General features: G+C 50.2%; 8 protein-coding genes across 8 annotated transcripts; 5 read left to right on the top strand and 3 right to left on the bottom strand.

Moving 5' to 3' along the window:
* Positions 1–408: 408 nt before the first annotated feature.
* On the top strand, positions 409–1,600 carry APUU_30389A (putative RTA1 domain protein; the record flags this gene model as incomplete). The annotated part of the gene is made up of 4 exons (XM_041701476.1): positions 409–433; positions 490–589; positions 638–787; positions 841–1,600. The coding sequence occupies 4 exons, from the start codon at positions 409–411 to the stop codon at positions 1,598–1,600; spliced, it is 1,035 nt and encodes a 344-aa protein (XP_041554358.1).
* Positions 1,601–2,035: 435 nt separating this feature from the next.
* sec11 (signal peptidase complex catalytic subunit SEC11) lies at positions 2,036–2,760 on the top strand (the record flags this gene model as incomplete). The annotated part of the gene is made up of 3 exons (XM_041701475.1): positions 2,036–2,180; positions 2,248–2,443; positions 2,520–2,760. 3 exons carry the CDS (start codon positions 2,036–2,038, stop codon positions 2,758–2,760), a joined length of 582 nt encoding a protein of 193 aa, XP_041554357.1.
* A 370-nt stretch (positions 2,761–3,130) lies between these two features.
* On the top strand, positions 3,131–3,753 carry APUU_30387A (putative ubiquitin conjugating enzyme (UbcB); the record flags this gene model as incomplete). Its single annotated transcript, XM_041701474.1, has 3 exons — positions 3,131–3,157; positions 3,239–3,355; positions 3,433–3,753. 3 exons carry the CDS (start codon positions 3,131–3,133, stop codon positions 3,751–3,753), a joined length of 465 nt encoding a protein of 154 aa, XP_041554356.1.
* A 914-nt stretch (positions 3,754–4,667) lies between these two features.
* On the top strand, positions 4,668–5,842 carry APUU_30386A (extracellular serine rich protein; the record flags this gene model as incomplete). The annotated part of the gene is made up of 3 exons (XM_041701472.1): positions 4,668–4,760; positions 4,848–4,998; positions 5,064–5,842. The coding sequence occupies 3 exons, from the start codon at positions 4,668–4,670 to the stop codon at positions 5,840–5,842; spliced, it is 1,023 nt and encodes a 340-aa protein (XP_041554355.1).
* A 198-nt stretch (positions 5,843–6,040) lies between these two features.
* On the bottom strand, positions 6,041–7,727 carry PNS1 (putative choline transporter, neither null mutation nor overexpression affects choline transport; the record flags this gene model as incomplete). The annotated part of the gene is made up of 2 exons (XM_041701471.1): positions 6,041–7,387; positions 7,440–7,727. 2 exons carry the CDS (start codon positions 7,725–7,727, stop codon positions 6,041–6,043), a joined length of 1,635 nt encoding a protein of 544 aa, XP_041554354.1.
* Positions 7,728–8,281: 554 nt separating this feature from the next.
* APUU_30384S (putative GTPase activating protein (Gyp3)) lies at positions 8,282–10,855 on the bottom strand (the record flags this gene model as incomplete). The annotated part of the gene is made up of 1 exon (XM_041701470.1): positions 8,282–10,855. The coding sequence occupies one exon, from the start codon at positions 10,853–10,855 to the stop codon at positions 8,282–8,284; it is 2,574 nt and encodes an 857-aa protein (XP_041554353.1).
* Positions 10,856–13,237: 2,382 nt separating this feature from the next.
* On the top strand, positions 13,238–15,560 carry APUU_30383A (putative poly(ADP)-ribose polymerase PARP; the record flags this gene model as incomplete). Its single annotated transcript, XM_041701469.1, has 6 exons — positions 13,238–13,304; positions 13,398–13,511; positions 13,574–13,903; positions 13,961–14,794; positions 14,847–14,929; positions 14,985–15,560. 6 exons carry the CDS (start codon positions 13,238–13,240, stop codon positions 15,558–15,560), a joined length of 2,004 nt encoding a protein of 667 aa, XP_041554352.1.
* Positions 15,561–16,237: 677 nt separating this feature from the next.
* On the bottom strand, positions 16,238–18,368 carry APUU_30382S (uncharacterized protein; the record flags this gene model as incomplete). Its single annotated transcript, XM_041701468.1, has 2 exons — positions 16,238–17,561; positions 17,629–18,368. The coding sequence occupies 2 exons, from the start codon at positions 18,366–18,368 to the stop codon at positions 16,238–16,240; spliced, it is 2,064 nt and encodes a 687-aa protein (XP_041554351.1).
* Between the last annotated feature and the right edge of the window lie 214 nt (positions 18,369–18,582).

Genomic DNA, 18,582 nt, shown 5'->3' with positions numbered 1-18,582 from the left:
TATCGCAAATGAGCCTGAAGAAGTCCACCATCGTGACGTCTGCGCCTCGTTCGTATCTGCCTCGTGCAGTTCACTGCCACTCAAGGGTAATACGAGCAATGGATTAGGAAAAGCGCGTTTTGGACGAACGATGTGGGTGGCGCTAAGGTTTTCCTGTACTCAAGCCCAAATACGAGCTACCTAATCGGGATCTCGTTTTCGCTACCAGATGGCTGCGGCCTCTGCGACGACAACGCAGCCATGGCTTCAGGAGCTGGGGAAAAGGTATATAGAGCCCAGATGCTCCTCAGGATGGGCTCCAAGACACATTTCTGCCAACATCGTGCGCCGTTATCCATAGCGCCTTCAACGAGCCTTTTATCTTAGCCCCATTTGCACACCTTCTACGACTTTATTGAAGCCAACAAAATGCTTGACAAGAGGGATCCATACCGTATGCTCTGTCACACTGTCTTTTGGTTAACCTTTGCATGCGCTGACATATACTAGAGGAAGGGAGCATTTGGTACTATGCGCCCAACAAAGGCGCGCCTATTGCCTTTGCAATTCTCTTCGCAATATCCGGCATCATGCATGGCTATCAGACCTAGTAAGTCGAGCTTCTTATCCTTTACCACTATGACTAATGTTTCCGTAGCAAGCATAAGTCTTGGACAGTCACAGGGCTACTACCCTGGTCCGCCCTTCTTTTCACAATCGGCTTTATCTTGCGGACAGTAGGTGCTTTTGGCGAGTGGGGCAACGTAGAGATCTATATCTCGAGCACCGTCTTCCTTTTGGCTGGCCCGTAAGTGAAACCGAAACCGAAATCCGATGTGGCTCTGGTCTAACTCTTTGCAGACCCGTTTACGAAGGTGCGAACTTCTTGATCCTTGGTCGTATACTCTACTACATTCCTTACCTCTCGCCTATACATCCCGGCCGCGTATTCTCAACCTTTATTGGGATGCTCTTCTTCGTCGAGGTTCTGACAGCGAATGGAGCAGCACTCGTGGCGAATACGGAGGCCACTCAGAATCGCCGTGATATTGGAGAGGCGTTGCTCAAATCTGCCTTGATTCTGCAACTTGTACTAATGGTCGGGTTCATATCTTTGACGGCTACGTTCCATGGCAGATGTCGCCGTGCTGGGGTTCTCACCAAAAGGCTCATACGCGTTCTCACCGTCTTATATTGCAGCTGCGTGCTCATCACCACACGCACGGTTTTCCGAACCGTGGAATATTTCTCTGCAGCTGGGCAGAACAGCTGGGACAACCCTAATGATGTCGACCCCATCATCAGGAATGAATGGATTTTTTGGTTCTTTGAGGTCGCCATTATGTATGCCAACACCACGATGCTCAACATTTTCCACCCAATGGAGTGCTTGCCCAAGTCGAACAAGATTTACCTTGCGAAAGATGGTGTCTCAGAGATCGAGGGACCTGGGTTCAAGGACCCCCGTCCTTGGATTGTCACTTTTGTTGACCCCTTCGATTTGATCGCGTTGTTCTGCAAGAAAGGCAAGCAGCAGAATTATTGGGAGGTTGAGGAGGCTGGGCACCCAACTGGAAAGCAGAGTGACAAGGAGGTTGTCCAGCCCGCGTGTAATGTATGATGCTCTCGTTTTTGCTTATAGACAGTTTTGTATGTTTTAGTTGTTAGGCGTTTTACGAGACCGTTCTTTTTGTTTCGATAGTATATAGTATAAATTGTGATTGTTATTATTACTTGTTCTAAAGGGTTTAAAGACTGTTGAAATGCAGTGTAGTACTAGCTGGCGATCTATACATCGAGCAAGGCGGCGAACACGAGCTGCGGCCTGCGGAGGACACTTTTCCTCTCCTCCCGCCAGCAACCACCTTTCCTTTCGCCGTTGCGCGTTGACTACCCCGATTTTTGAAAACACTCTCGCGATATACCTCTAGCTATCCCTTTGAAATAACTAAAATATCCAATCTTGTTCGCTCCACAACTCCAGCGCTCCGCGAATTCCCCGCAACTCCTCCCTTCGCATCTCCATCTACCGGTTCACCACCACCTCATCGCCGCCATGCTCTCCTTTCTAGGGTCAAGCATGTCGAATACACGACAATCACTCGCACAAGTACTCAACTTTGCGCTCGTTCTTTCAACGGCATTTATGCTTTGGAAAGGCCTGTCTGTAGTGACGGCATCCTCATCGCCGATCGTCGTCGGTTAGTGACAAGAAGCAGAATCCCCCGGCACCATTCTCATCGCATCAGTACTAAGAAATTGCTATAGTCCTCTCAGGATCTATGGAGCCCGCTTTCCAGCGAGGCGACCTCTTGTTTTTGTGGAACCGCAGCCCCCGCGCGGAAGTCGGCGAGATCGTGGTCTACAACGTGAAGGGCAAGGATATCCCGATTGTGCATCGAGTTGTGCGCACGTTCCCTGAGGTGGAGGGGAAGAAGGAGAAGACGGTCAAGGAAGTGCCCGAGTACGTTATACCTTTGCTCCAATTTTATTTTGCTATTTTACTTGCTTTGGCTAACTAGGCTCGACGCGTGTATCAGGTCATCGCCGATCCCCCCAAACATGCTTCTTACCAAGGGTGATAACAACCTTGCGGATGATACCGAGCTTTATGCGCGCGGACAGGATTTCTTGCACCGCAAGGAGGACATTGTGGGGAGTGTGAGAGGATATATGCCGATGGTTGGATATGTGACAATCATGTTAAGTGAGCACCCGTGGTTGAAGAGCGTGCTTCTGGGGATAATGGGGCTGATGGTGATGCTGCAGCGGGAGCAATGAACAAAATCCGATGTAGAACGGGATTGGGCCCATGCCAGGCTTAATCCTATTAGCAAGGGGCCTAGGAAATTTACGAGGGGAGCGACTGTCGAAACTTATCTGAAACTGTAACCTTTAGGTTATCATATCGTAGTGAACCATGCCCTGTCTTAGAAGTAAGCCAAAGATGGCAGTGAAATCCGGCCTCCCAAGGCTGACGTTGAGCTGCGTTCCGCCCCGCCTAATCCGCCCCGCCAACGGCGCTGCTACTGGCACATCCTCCTGACTCATTACTACTACCAGAGTCATACTTTCTTTCTAGGTTTCTCATATACCTGGGCCCCTTCCCTCTTTACCTATCTTCAAACAACCCACTCGTTAAGCGTACAAGATGGGCAGTCAAAAGCGGATAGCAAAGGTACAACCCCCTGTCCCTACCCCGCCGAACACCAATTCCGACGCGACAAGCAAGCTAGGTAGCTAACACTGTCGCCTCCAGGAACTCGCCGAACTCACAGAATCCCCTCCGGAGGGTATTTCGGTTGAGCTCGCGAACGAATCTGACCTTTACCAATGGAAGGTCTTCATGGACGGGCCTGAGGAGTCTCCTTTCTACGTATGGATTTCCTCCCCATATTTCCCAAATCACCACAGAATCGAATCAAATACTAACGGAGGTAACAACTATTATAGAATGGCCGCTTCGAACTCAAACTATCCCTGCCGACAGAATACCCCTTTAAGCCACCAACTGTCTCCTTCGTGACGAAGATCTATCACCCAAATGTAACAAACGACGACAAGGGAAGCATGTGTCTGGGTATGCTCAAGGCCGATGAATGGAAGCCCTCTTCAAAACTACTTGCTGTTTTGCAGTTCGCCAGATCGTTGCTCGAGGAGCCGATGCCAGATGACGCCGTTGAAGGGCGGATCGCAGAGCAGTACCGCGAGGATAGGGCAAGGTATGAGGAGATCGCGAGGGAGTGGACGAGAAAGTATGCCACAGCGTCATAAAGCGGTTCGGAATGGGATAAGGGGTGGCAGTGGTGATAGTATGCTTGGTGCGGACGCTGGACGGCCGCGTTGGGCTGTGCCGGGGGAATAGTGCACTACCGGAGATTTTTGACGAAAGACGAATAGGAGGTTAGGTAGACTATTATCTTTCCAATGAGTTATGCTTCACGTATTGGTTGGGTTTGCATTGGCTATGGCCTTCAAGGATCTACGGTTGCATAACTGGTGGTGCGAGGCTACTGGTCTTTATGATTCTATGTGTCTGCAGAGGCAGTGTATCTACTTGCATACTCTGGATGTAGCAATGGCATTCTATGAGGTCAATTTCTGGTTAAACCTGCTGCTCGCTTGGATGTTGGCACGCTGTTGACTTCATACATTCCACACTGTATCGGACTGTCGGTTTTACAATGGACCAACTCAATTGCGACACTGGATGCACAACTCCAACAATTATTGCCCAACGCACCATCTCTAGGTGAAGTGATGGACAAATACTCTATCAAATCGCCAAGCTAATTGCTATCAACAGTCTTTCTGTGATAAAAACTAGTCTCAGACTCGCCCATCCATCGCCACATTCCTCGTCCATTCTTTGCACACCACACCAAATGGTCTTCTAAAATATGGACTTAATACTACTCTATCCCTCCCAGTAAAGAGACAGGGCGCGTAGAATCTTTACCCACACCCCCTGATCAACATCGGAACCCCCGATGTACCCCAGAGGTTCGGTAGTTAGGTATGTAGGGATACCAAGAAGACAATAACCATGAATATTTATCTACTGCCCTCTCGGCCACTGGTGGTGCGCACTTCAATCTTAAAGACATCGACAACTTGGTAGCCGACATATTTGACATCCCCTAGACAGACTTTGACACAGCAACTGGCGCCAAACATCACTAAAAAAAATGCATCTCACCCTACAAACCCTAACTCTCCTGGGAAGCCTCAGCTTCACCCTGGCCGAAAAGAGCCTCGACTTGGGATATTTGAAATGCGCTGTATGTTGCCAACAGTCCATCCGCTATTGTCCAAATCCCATGCAATCGAGACAATGAAAGTAAACCAAAAGTTAACACCAAAAAAAGTCCGCCATCGCGCAATCAACCGAGTTCCCCTCATGCAAGTCAAGCTACAAACTCGACTGTTTCTGCGAGGCCCTGAAGGTCGGCCATGGCTCTACAGCCCGCTTACAGATTACCCAAGGAGCTGAAGACGTTTGTGCGGAGAATGGCGTCCGTATGTTCACCGTGTCCCACATTCTAGCAAGACAAAACCAATAGGCTAATGGCATCATCAAACAGCGAGGGAGGAAATAACTAAATACCTCTGCGACGACACCGCTGTCCCAGCTTCTCCGAGACGAGGGAGCACGCCTATGGTGAGACTATCGGGACAGCAAGAAGAGGGACAAGAACAAGAACAACAGAAACCTAATGTTGAAAATCCTGAAGATTCGGATAAAGAACACGGGGGGTGTGATGAACCAGAAACCACACCCTCAAAACGCGCCATACAGCCTGATTCAGCAAGGCTACTTATTCCCCAGAACGACCCTGAACCAGATACAAAGTCTGATGAAGATAACTCGGAGCCCGACGATGAGGACAAAGACAAGGGCGATGATAAAGATGGTGAAGAACGGAATGCAGCCACCAACGACGAGGTCGACACCAATGCAGCCGTCGCCGTCGTGACAGTCATAGAGACCGTATGCGCGTGTGACGAAGAGGCTACTGCTGCACCCGACTCTGAGCACTCGCCTGAGACCTCGGCAGTGGGCGAAGCCGAGACACCGGAGCCGACGTCTGGTGCTATGCATGAGACGGAGGGTGTGGAGTCCTCTGCGGCCGAGACTACTGGAGATGCTGTGTCAACTGTGCGCGCTGCGTCTTCGAATGATGCTGGAGCCACGCCTGTCCCTACGGGAGTGGACGGGGAGAGGCAGAATGGGCCGAATGAAAGCGATAGTGCTCGTCCTAGCGGGGAAACGTATGAAGGTGGTGCGATGGTGAATGGCGTTTCGAAGGGTGTGATGATTGTTGGTGTCTTGGGTGTTGTTGGTGGGTTGGTTTTGTTGTAATAATATTGATATGATTCATTCTTGTTGGTTTAGGGGCTTGATTTTGTGATTCTAATACTTTAATGGTTTGAGATTCAATTGATAAATATTATTAATATCCTGAATTACTACTAATGAGACAAATGGTTGACGTATAAAATCGGTATTGGTACCGATTCATGTTAGTAGGCCGAGAGAAAGGCCTGTGAGGTGGGTATTCTAGGCATGAATAGCCTGCTGGACGCGAGGGTACAAGTGCACCATCTGCTGGTACAGATCCGGGTGTTCGCTCATCAAGACCTGGGGATCCCACGCCATAGCCGCAAAGATGGTCTCAATGCCACTGCTCATGGGCGTCATAAGGATCTGGCAAATCTGCAGACCAATAATGAACGCGAAAGCCATAATAACAGCGGTGAAGTTACCATCGGAGTTATAACCCGGGTTCGTGAACTGCAGGTACAAGTACGCCAGCAACGCGCAAAGATATGAGACAAATACCGAGCCCATAGTGATTACAGGCCCGATCAGGCAGTCTGTAACGAGTGCATCAATTCCTCGGTCTCTCATCATGGTCCAGGTGTCCTTCGCAGAGGGGATATAGGCCTTTCCATATAGAGCGATGTGACAAAATGCGTAGCGGTTGAAGAAAGTAACTAGCCAGTCGAGGAGGGAGACGAAGCAACCCAAGACCCAGAACCCAATGCTTCCGCAAAGGTTGCCCTGGGCTGATTCGTGACGTTGGGCAACGGAGCATGCTTGTCGGAGACAGTTGATAATGGCGATAATTAGACTGCCGAAACTGATGCTGCCGAAAGAGTATGTCGTCGCACGTTTGAAAGCGCTGCGAGTCGCGTGCGCGGGCATGCCACGAGGAGAGTTAACAAAGAAGTACCAGGATCCGTAGACACCAGCAATCGTTGTGTGAACAGTGTTTTTGACCCACTCGCTGAACCAGTACATGGCGAAGGTAACGTAGACGACGAGTCCGATGACTCGGGCTCTGCTGCAGCCCCCGTTAGAGCAAGACGGGTTGCTATCGGCACTACTTGGCTCGTACGCAACGTAGATCGCGACCAGGGTGACCGAGAACCAAGCTGCAAACGCAACCGATACGATTCCTCCGATCGCACTGACGACAAACATGTGCCCATATTTCCGAGAAACATCCATAGACGTCTTCATCATGAAGGCCGTAAAAGGAATACGGGGAATCCAGCTGATGAAGCAAATGATGGCGAAAACTCCGAAGAGAAGGAAGACAATGCCACCGCCATACTGCTTTCTCACAATGTAGTAAATACCTGTCGCAAGGGCAAAAATGATGTTTAGGATGCCGGTCGCCCAGATAAAAAACTTCGGGAAATGGCGCGCTAAGAGGAAGTAACCCCAGGAGAACGCGAGTGCGACGCAGAGAACGAATATGAGCAGGATGAGAGTGTTGGTATCGAGAGAAACGCTGTTCACCGAGTCGTAAATGCCATCGCCACTGAAGCCTTTGTACTTAGAATACCGATAAATCGAGATACCAGAGACCGCAACATAACCTAAAAACACGGCGATCAACTAGAAAAGTTAGCATTCGCTGTCACGTACCAGACCCAAGAGAAAGGCCTACCAAGAGACCTGCCCAGAGATCGTTCCACTTGGGCTTCTCGATTTTGAACGCCTCGTCGAAGCCATATACAGCCTGGTTGTAGGTCGGGGGAGGCCCCTGCTGCTGCTGCTGCTGCTGCTTTGGCTCGTAACCAGGGTCTGGCTGGTTTGGAGCGTAGCCATTGCCGTAGCCGGGATTCGGCTGCTGGGGAGGGTAACCGTTGCTAGGCTGTTGAGGAGGATAGCCATTGCCGTAACCAGGCTGGAAGCTCTGGTTTTGGTCGTAGTAGCTGGCAGCCTGTCCGCTCATGATGGTGGTGGTAAATTATCGCCGGAAGGCAGGGAGAGGCAGCATGAGGAGGAGAGGGGAAGAAAGATTCAAGATGGGGATGAAGACAGGGGCACAGGCAAGGCTTGCATCAGGGAATTCACTTCCACGAGCAGCAGTCCAGAGCTCGCACTGGTGAACCTTGGCTTGAACCAAGTTACCAACTTTTACTCAAGAGAAATAGGCAGTAATCGTCATGGTAGGCCACGATTTGCTGTTCGTGCGGTCGATCCATGGATCGGACCTCCACTCAGCCCTACCACAGATCGGAAATCACGCAAAATCATTGGATCTGAGTCGGACTCAATTCTGGTTCTATGTACATAGCGCAAAGTGAAAATGCTACCGAGGCTCTCAAGTCTAACGCTTTTGGTATGCTAAAAGGGGAATCACAATCGAAAATCTACACGAAAAATCATCAGGACACTCCACTCGGTAGTCCGATATCCTCCTCAAAATCTGCTGCTCAAGCGGTCAGGCCAAGTATTTTGCAATTAAAAATTAGGTCGTAGGCGGGCGTAAGAGGGGTCGGTGCGTCACCGGAATGCATGGTTCCTCATTTGGCGCCAAGAATCAGCGAATGTGCGCTCGATTCCAGGGATTGGGGTCCGAGATCGCGTCGGCCACTCGTCTGTTGCTGCATGGAGCTGGCCCTTGGTCATAGCTTGCGATCGTCGCAGCTTGTCCTGCCGAACTGCCGCCCGTCGAGCTGCCCTCAGTTCTTCGATGCGACCTTGACCAACGCGGTTCCGCCTTGTGAAACTTCCGTCGAGTAAAACGTTGGCATCCAGCAATTTCTTGGGCACTGTCTGTACCACCTGGAAAACTTCCATTGGGTCCGACACGGCCATTATATCCTTCTCGCAAGCTTTAAATATCGACATCGAGACACGGAAAAATGTTTTAGATCCTTCGTAGAAGAACACGTCCCACACGCGCAACATCGTTTCGAGAGGTAGCGTGCCAATAAAGACAGACATTAGCCAGTTTGTTAGGCCGAGAGTAATGTCAGGAAGTCGTGAGTTCACCGAAAGCGGAGCGCTTCTTTTGGAGGTTCCCGTGTCCGCAATTTTGTTGTAAACATTCGGTAACGACTCTTTCAGAAGAACCATGAGAATCCAAAGATCTACATTGGCGCCCTCAAGGCTGATTTCGTGCGTGTTGGGAAGATATGTCGATGTGACAATATGTAGCATCCAAAACGCCTTCTCCTCGGGCAGGAAAAGCAGAAATAGCCCGGTGATAAAATTGAGTGACTGCGTATAGCCAATCTGGGGGTTATGAAGGGCAAACGCATAGAGCACCCGCCGCAGAGATCGAATCATTTCTGTTTCAACTGTGACAGAGCTCCCTGAGCTGCCACCGTCAAGGCCAGGTTGTCCAGTTTGCTCCGGTTTAAAATGAATATTGTCAGGGAAAGTTCGGTGCAAATCACGCTCGATGTGCTCCTTGTCGTCGTTGCTTGGAGATTCCATCGCTTGTTGGACGAGCTGGTCATACAACCCCGGATTTCGGTTAAGCTGCTCGAAGCCTCCAGCGTACCAGAACCACGCCGCGCCTCGAAGCTCGGGAGGGATTCCTTTCCTTACGAAACGTTTTACCTTGGGCGACTTTGGTGGAAAGGTCGTCGGGTTGGTAGGTGGTAGCCCGTTTTCGCGAAATAGCTCAGCCCATTTTACTCGGCGATTAGCAGCGAAGTCGGCGTACGAAGCGCTCCAGGCCTCGTACTGCTGGATAGTAACGTAACTTGTGGCTTTCCGAAACCCATAGCAGTCTCTCGTCTCCGTGGCGATGGCCAATGGCGGAGGCACAATTCCTGGGAGCTCGACCTTGGTTTCAACGGAGTGAGGTGTGGGAGGCGGTTGAGTTGGAGAGGTCGGCTCAAGAGGTTTTTCGGGAGGCTTGTCCAAATGGTCGTTTATAGGCTCATCTAGAGACTCATGTAAAGATTCATCCACCGAATTCTCATATGGACGGCCCTCTCCTAGAAATTGCTTGTCCAACAAGTTCTGACCTTGTGGGTTCAACTGTGAGGGATTTGGTGCTGGCGCTTGCTGCAGAAGTGTGGCTATAGGCCCATTAGGAGGGTCTAGCGGATTTTCTTCTTCGTGCGCTTCTTCAAAGTATTGTTTGCGCAAAACATCATTGTCTGGTGTGTTCAACTGTGAAATCGTAGGTGGTGTTGGTGGAAAATCGCTGATATAATGCAAATTCGGTTCAGTGCTGGGAGCACGGTCGTCGTCTAGTACAAACTCCGCCGGGGGTAGCGGACTCAACGATCTAAGTTTGCTGTCTTCTATAAAATCTGGTGACGCCGGCTCTTCTGTCACGTCACTAAACCCGTCCAAGTACATGGAAATGGCATCTTCGACACTCATTCCTTCATCTTTCTCATATGAACCATCTGGCGTATCCGGAGATAAATCGGTAATGGAGCTGCTCTTAGTCAAAACGCTACTTCGTTCTGTCCCACTCGCTTGCTCGATGCTGGAGCGCGACGTCTTGGCGGAGTTCACGCTAGAACGGAGTGCATCCTCGCCGTATGGGTCAGATGGCCGACTGTTGTAGGGACTGCGCGGTAGTACAAGTCCGTGGGGGTTAGAGGCTTGTGCGAGGCGAGGTTTGGAGCGTTTCTTATGGAGTTTCGCTGTAGATATGGAAAGTGGTTGGTCTGTCGGCTTCGAGGGTGTCGTTTGGCTGGGCAAGCCCTCAAAGCTTGCTTCTGGAGGCGGTCTCCTCGCCCACTCGTGTTTAGTGACTGGTGATGCGTATGGTGGGTTACGGTATGTCGGTCGGTGTATGGGTGAGCCATCGTTGGGGCGTGGTCGATGGGGGACAGGTGAAACGGCGCGTGGAGCGGAATCAACTCGTGGGGGATGGGGGTATGCAGGATATTTTCTCGGAGCGCGTGGAGGATGCGGAGATGGAGGAGAACGGTAATAGGAATGTGGCGGGCGAGGACCATCAGCAGTTGAGGGTCGGGGATAAGGAGGATTGGCTCTTAGAGGGTCGAGATGAAGGGGATTGGGAGCTCTGCGGCGTGCTGGAAAATCTTGGTCGCCCATCGGACCCTGCGGGGGGTATCGAAGAGCTCCATTTCCCGTGACCATTGCCACGACTGGTAAAGAGATAATGCGGGCTGAACATTGGTCGACAAATAGTTTATGGGCAAATAAATGGTTGGAGTGACTCTAGGTTCAAAGAGGTCTGGGAAAACAAATGGAATCGAACTGTATGAGACGAGACTTGCTGGTCAAGAGGTGTGTGTTGTTGTAGTCGCGTTGAGTAAACGAGTGTCGGGAAAATCGGGTAAGCTTAGCTACCAACCAAGGAAAAGTGAACGAGAGTCGGGGGCGGCGCGAGAAAACAGTTCAATCAATGAACAAGCAACGTCACGATCCTACCAGAGGGTCAAAATGAGACTCCATCGTCCAAGTCCGAAGAGGAAGAAGAAAAGACGAGCGAGAGAGAGAGGGAGAGAGTTAAAGCGGGAACTGGATGCTGAAAAGGGGAAAAGAAAATCAAAATCAACACCTTCAATTTAGCTGGTTCACGCCCTAGTGCGATCTCAGATTCCACACCTCGATGGTGCTGATGATGTTTCAAAATAATATTATTCTTTCATTGTCTTCTGATTGATATTCTGCTTCTTGTCTGACAGCGTCCCTCCTGCAGCCCGTCCTTGCGTCGGAGTTTCTCCATCCATTCGCTGAGCTCGGCGCTGCTGGGGATCCCAATTTCATTGCCTTCTGCCCTTTGAGGTCAATTGGGTTTGTTTCTGTTAATTATCAGACGGGGCCACCCTGTCTTCGCCCTGTCGTACCAATTATTCACAATCACAAGTGTTGATTTGGAGCAACATTGGAGCTGGGGCCCCTGCTGGGTTGGCGATGCGCTGTGATGGGTCATCTTGAGAGGCAACTCTGTTCGGCGCTTAGCCTGCAGCTGTTACCCCCATCGTCTGATTGATCGTATCGTCTCCATCGCGGTCTCGATTCACGAGAACGCGAACCGTGGTCAGCCCCAAACAGGTGTTGTTGACCGTTATCCACGGCACCGAGGCGTGGGTCCGAGCCGTTCCGCCAGAGCTGCCTGGAAGTTCACTTTCACCGTCCCCCAACCTGGTTGCTGGGCCGCTGGCTGTGGGCTGTGGCAGTTGCAGCGCTGATGCAGCTGCATCTCATACTTCCATTCCTCCGGAGCAGCTCCAGAGTTTGACAATTGCCGACAGAACTTTGCGCCTGAGCTCTCCTCTCCCCAAGCCTGACAACTCCTCGCGCGCGGCTTGAATATCAATAACCACTACATACTCCGTACTGGCCGTTTAGCTCGGCGCCAAAAATTATCCTCGCTGATCTTCTCTAGCACCATGCTGATCGGGACATGATGTCAACAAAACTGTTCCCCTGGGCTCCTGGCGCTTATCCCAGCTCCGTTCACTGGTGGGCGGTCGCAACCAGGTTTGAATCCTTCGTTCGAGGCGGTTCGCGAATCGCGGCCGTCTCCGAGTGGAGTGTTCCAGCCTGATTCCACTGGCCACGGCCGACCGTCGAGGTCAATCAGGATCGGATAACTATTCAGGGACTGGCGACAAGGGTTTAATTGCGATTGCTCAGGTCGAGTTTCTAGAATACGGGGCAATATCCGAAGTACGACCGGTCCGGTCCCATATTAATTGCATATTTGGGATAGTTACACGAGCATTCAATAATAATTCAATTTGAGACGTCGTTAGACGTCACTATTAAGTACTTGTTTACCTTTCCTAGTTTACCGTCGCTGAGTGTGGTTGTGTTCTTTCTGGCTGGCCCATCAGTTCGCCGGTCGCTTGTTTTAAGAACTACCAACTACCTTGCCAGCTACGTACTACCGGCTTAAGCGGCAATAATATTGTTGATAAGCTCGTGGCTCAACGGTAAAGGATGGAAACATTGCTAGGACGACTCAATTGAGTTGAGCTTTGCAATGAGTTATTAATGTCTGTCGAGCGAGGCAAAAGCCTGTACCGACAGTAAATCAGATAAACTGCTTTCAATTTTCTTTCACTCTGTTGCAGTTATCGAAGCTTCTGGCCAAGGTCTTGGACAAATAATGGAGACCAACTGCTGCTCTTGCTGGGGCTCTGCCTGGTGCCTGGTGCCTGGTGTGGTGCCTCTGCCTCTGCCTGTGCCTGCTAGGCAGGACTTAGGCAGGACTGCGGCAGCCTGGACGATCAGGCAATGAAGTCTGGTACACCTTCTACAGCTTCACCTCTTAAAGCTCCAACACTCCCAAATTCACATACTATTCACAACATCTACAGTCCAATTTTAGAATTGCTTTCCCTACTGAGCCTCTTTTGTTTGTTTTTTTCGATCCGGCCCCGGCGTTAGCGAGTCAGCCTCAGCTTAGCGGATTCTCGTATTCGTCTAGTCTCTCTCCTTAACATCATTCTCCTCTTGTTGACGCTTTTCCATCCTCAAACATCCCACTGGCGTCAATTGCATAATAAAATGCCTCCAAGGTCGTTTAAGAAACTCGTCATTGCCGTGAGCGGCACTTTTCCTGGCTACAAACAAGGTCGACCCCCACCTTGCGTCTACTCTGGGTTCCAATTTCGGAGCTTTTCTCCGTATACAAGTCCTGAGCTGACCCGTTATTATCATTCTACAGCCGACTTGAAAATGACTGTAGAAAGCCATGGTGCTACGTTCAGCTCATCCTTCGGTTCGGATTGTACGCACCTTATAACCACCCAGAAGGATGTCGAAAAGAACGGCACCAAATGTGAGTTGGCGTTGCTGCCATCTTACTCGTATGTCATTTGCTCACACACCACATCACACCAGACCAACAAGCCTGCGGTTTAAAGAAGTGTGAGGTGGTGTCCATTGACTGGCTGCTCGATTCGGACAAGGCAAAGAAACCGGTCTCAGAAAAGCCGTATCAGTTTGGTGCATGCAACAACAGCCAGACTGACAGTGCCCCCGTTAAGACAGATAAAAAGGAGAAGAAGCGGAGCGCCAAAGCTGTAGACGATGCTGATGCGGACGCGGATGACTCCAACAAGAAACCTAAAAATGCTGCTGGCGATGCACAAACAATTACCGCGGACAAAGCGAACAAGACAAAGGTGGAAGTTGACGAACTTTATTGGCCCAACGAAACTGTGTGGAGAGGTAATCTGCCCTACCTATGTCCATACGCCTATAATGAATGCTAATCCAAAGAAACAGCTCCTAGCGTCTACATTGATGATTCCGGCCTCATCTGGGATGCTACGCTGAACCAGACTGTGTCAGCCGCGAATAACAACAAGTTCTATCGCCTTCAGTTGTTAAAATCCGAAAATGGTGCCCAGTACCAGGTCTGGACTCGCTGGGGCAGAGTTGGGGAGAATGGCCAGTCTGCCCATCTGGGTGACGGTACACTCGACAGCGCCAAATTATTCTTCGGGAAGAAATTCAAGGATAAGTCGGGTCTCGCATGGAAAGACCGACTCAGCACCCCCAAGCACAACAAATATACATTCATCGAGCGCAACTATGAAGAGAGCGAGGACGAAGGCGAAAAAGCGGACAGCAAGATTGTAAAAGGCCCGTCAACCGTCCCCGAGAGCAAATTGCCAGCCGCTATCCAGAGCCTCATCAGCTTTATTTTCAACCAAGCATACTTCCTCGAGACCATGGCGCAAATGTCTTACGACGCAAAGAAACTGCCACTTGGCAAACTGAGCAAGAGAACCCTGATGATGGGCTTTGAAACCCTGAAAGAATTGGCCGAGCTTGCAGCCACACCGACCTTAGCAAACTCGAAATATCAGATGCAGCTGCGTCCAGCTTTGGAACTACTGAGCAACCGCTACTTCACCACCATTCCTCACGTTTTCGGTCGAAACCGACCACCAGTCTTGGATAACCAGACTTATATTAAGAAGGAAGTCGAGCTTCTGGAGGCTTTGACCGATATGGAGATTACCAATAGCATCTTAAAGGATGCAACCAAAATGGAAGATGTTAACCCGATCGATAGCCAGTACGCAGGCCTTGGGATGCAAGAGATGACTCCACGTGAGATAACCCCTAGTCCAGCGCGTGTTACCTTGAAGCTAATCATCGATAGTGGATCGCACTTCTACTGAATTCCAGGAACTGGAGAAATATCTTTCAGAATCACGAGGATCAACACACGGCTTGAGATACAAGGTTAGTTTTCTCACATGCTGTTCCCGTCCACGCAGTCATCCTGATACCTTTCTAGGTGATTGATATCTTCCGAATCGAGCGCCAAGGAGAATATGATCGATTCATTTCATCTTCATCCGCCAATATGCAGAACAGCAACCGCCGGTTACTCTGGCACGGCTCTCGCAGTACCAATTACGGTGGTATCCTCAGCCAGGGCCTCCGCATTGCACCTCCTGAAGCCCCTGTCAGTGGATACATGTTTGGAAAGGGTGTCTACTTCGCCGATATGTCCAGCAAATCCGCCAACTACTGCTGCAGCTACAACAGCGGCCAGAAGGCATTGCTCTTACTCGGTGATGTTGAGTTGGGCGACCCCATGAACGAGCTTTATAGTTCCGATTACAACGCTGGTGAGAACGCAAAGAAGCAGGGCCAGATCGCGACTCTGGGTAAAGGTCGGACTGTCCCAGCTGGGTGGAAAGATGCCGGCTGCATTCATCCGGACCTAAAAGGCATCCAGGTGCCTGATACGAATTCCGGGACGGCAAATCATGACTCCAACCAGGGTTATCTTATGTACAACGAGTACATTGTGTATGATGTCGCGCAGATCAGACTGAGGTATCTATTCTTTGTCGATATGCGGTAAAGCTTCGACATTTCGCTTTTCTATCTCGCATGGGACATGGCGCACAACAGCACAGCTACTTTAACAATAAGTCTGTTCTTTTATTCAATTCTCCCTTCAAATCAGAGATTTGAAACCTGTATTTCTACTTTCTTTTCCAGCCCGAGGCAAAAGTCAGTTTACAGCTTAATGAATGAGTTAAATCACAGTTTTAGCATCAGTTAAATTGAGGATATCTTCTCTCGGCCTTCCAGACGCTTTTCTTGGCATCCAATTTGTATACCAAGCAGGACATATCTTGAAGTTGGAGATATTTACTAACCTCTGTAACTAAATCGTGAATTAAGCTTTTTCTATCCTCTCTACGGTTTAGTTCTTTGTTAATTGTTAAGTTTGTAGTGGAGTAATGCTTCATTTCGGAGATATATATCATAACGCGATGTTCAGTGCAAGAACGATCTACTCCAGAGCAGACTAACAAAATCAGATCACAAAAAAAAAAAAAAAAAAGAAAAAGGTATCTAAACAAATAATCCAAAAATACATGAAACATAAACCGTCTTATTTCCCATAACAGCCATGGTTATCATTAATTCCATCCTATTAACCAGACGCCTAGCCCAGTATGTAATCGTGAATAAACGAAACAAAATCAGGTAGCAGATAGAGCAGAGAAGAGTAGTATCAATCAAGTGTACTCAGCTCGAGGCTTTCTCGCCTGTTACACGTCTATACACCACGCCCAACACCCAACTGAGGATCTTGAACGCCACCGTTAACGCCCAGAACATGATCTTGAAGCCCCAGCAGAAAAGTTTGACGAGGCCTCGGGCGGGGCCCGGTAGCTCTTCTTCTTCTTCTTTTCTTTTATCGCTTTTTGGCCCGATGCCGTACTTTTCTAGATCGATTTCTTCGACGACCGGGGACGTTGGTGATTGGTTAGACTTCGCTTTCTTCTGGCGGCGAGAGTGTTGGATTTCAGAGATTCTTGAGCGGAGAAGAGACCACGAGTACCATTTTCGATGGGATTTTGTTGGAATTTGAGGTTGTGTTTGTGACGGGAGGGCGAGCGGAGGGGCAGCGGTATCGTCGTTGTCTTCGCGCTCTGCAAGGGTTGCGAAGAGCTTGGGTCTGTTGGTGGCCGCGTTTGTATAAGTAGGTTCTGGTGGTGTCGGCACCCGCGTTTGTGGTTTGGAGGCATTGTACAACGGCATATCAGCTAGCACAGGGTTTGTGGAAACGTCCGAGACTGCTATAGCAAGTATAGCGGCGATGATCGAGTCAATAGCGTATAAGGAAGGGATGGTTCTATTAATTGCCGGTGCTGAAATCGAGAGGGTCATTGTGCGGAGGTCAAGGGAGGCAAGGGCCTCGTCTGATTCTGACTCGGACCCTGATAGGGGGAGGGTAGAAATACGTGGTGATGCCACAGTAGCGACGTCAATTGCATTGTTCGGGAGTGGCGCCGTGACGACGATTGTCGGTGCTTGGGGTCGTCCTTGGTTTGTTGGGGTTGAAACGCTGATGTGTAGAGCACCACCGCTCTGGTGCTGAGGCCGGCTGGGAGAGAGTGGGATTCCTGCTGCGCCGACTAGAGAGGGTGGTGTCGCGGGTTGGGATGGTTGGTTTTGAGACTGTTTATTCAAAGATGGGTGGCGTAATTCGTAAACCCCATTCATCGCGTTCCATAAGAGTTTATATGATTCTAGCGCGGCTGCTCGTCTCAGAGCATTTGCCTCCACTTCCGCAGCATCGGGAGGTGACAGTTGGTGTTGGCCTGAAAGTTCTGTTGCCTGATCAATTGCGAGCATGGCGGCAAGTCGTGAGAAGAGGTGAGAGACTAGGCCATCGTTTGGAGGCTCACGACGACGCCGGTCCTCAAGCTGGAGCATCATGATGGGTATGTTACTATTAGGAATTGAGGGATTCCCTCTGGTGATGGACACTTCGTTCGTAGAGAACGTTTGCATAGTATAGAATGGTAAGTTTGGGTCACCGAAGACGAATGTTGCAGGGTCGAGGCTATTAATGCCAAAGTCTGTTAGTAGAGCCCAGTAGACCGTTAAAGGGAAGTGAGGGCAAATCCTACCGCTCCATCCGAAGATTGAAAGTCTTCGAGAGGCTATCGGTTTTCTGTCCATTTGCGGTTTCCCATAGCGCCTTGAGCTGCTCGGGATCTGAATATTGAATGCCAGCTGGCGAGAGGATGCCGCCAGGGAAGTCATGGATGTCGGCTGGCACGGTATTCGGCCCAAGTGCTCGATCAATCTCTGGAGCCGGTGTTATATCTAGTCTGAGCCGAGCGGGTCGGTGACGGGGTCGCGAAAAATTGTTCGAGACGTCGCTGTTGTATTGTTCTTGGCTGAGTGGCACGTTGGGGTTGAACTGCGGAAACATCGATTTTATGGGAACAATCGGAGAGATGTACGACTGTGGAGAGCACTGGGTAGCTCCAAGTCCTTCGGAATCACCCCTATCGCCCTGGCTAGGATATGGGTTGGTCTCTTTTGTTGGAGTCCCGCCCCTCCCTGGTTGCGGGCTGGAACTATATAGCGACTCCGTGGAAGGTGCATGCTCTGGTTCGGGAGTAACAGACTGCGGTGGTGGAGCAGGTACATGTGCCTTCGGTGGGGGCTTTATGCTATGCGGCTCGATGACTTGAAAGACCACGGCCTTCGCTTCAGTGCCTGTGGTCTTGGGGTCTTCGAGTGGCGTTGAAGATGTCGAGTGAGTGTCAATTGATGGTCTTCTGGTGCCCTTTCGGAAAGGATTTTTGGGGACCCCCTGGGGAGCAGGGGGTGGGAAAAGTTGGAATTGAGCATTGGTCATGGCTGTGCAGTATACCTTGATTTGTGATCAACCAGATCTGCTCGATGCAATGACAGAGGATGGGAGTCAACTGGCAGCCGTCTTAGATGGAGTTGAGCAGCAGTCGCGTTGATGCATACACACAACCTCGCGACTTAACCAACAAAGTAAGATAGCAGCAGAGTAGAGCATAGACGGCCTACTCTGAAGCATATTGATTGAGAAAACGGGGAGG

This window comes from Aspergillus puulaauensis, chromosome 3 (genome assembly GCF_016861865.1).
Source record: "Aspergillus puulaauensis MK2 DNA, chromosome 3, nearly complete sequence".
Taxonomy (NCBI): domain Eukaryota; kingdom Fungi; phylum Ascomycota; class Eurotiomycetes; order Eurotiales; family Aspergillaceae; genus Aspergillus; species Aspergillus puulaauensis.
This window is presented reverse-complemented; position numbering and strand designations above follow the sequence as displayed.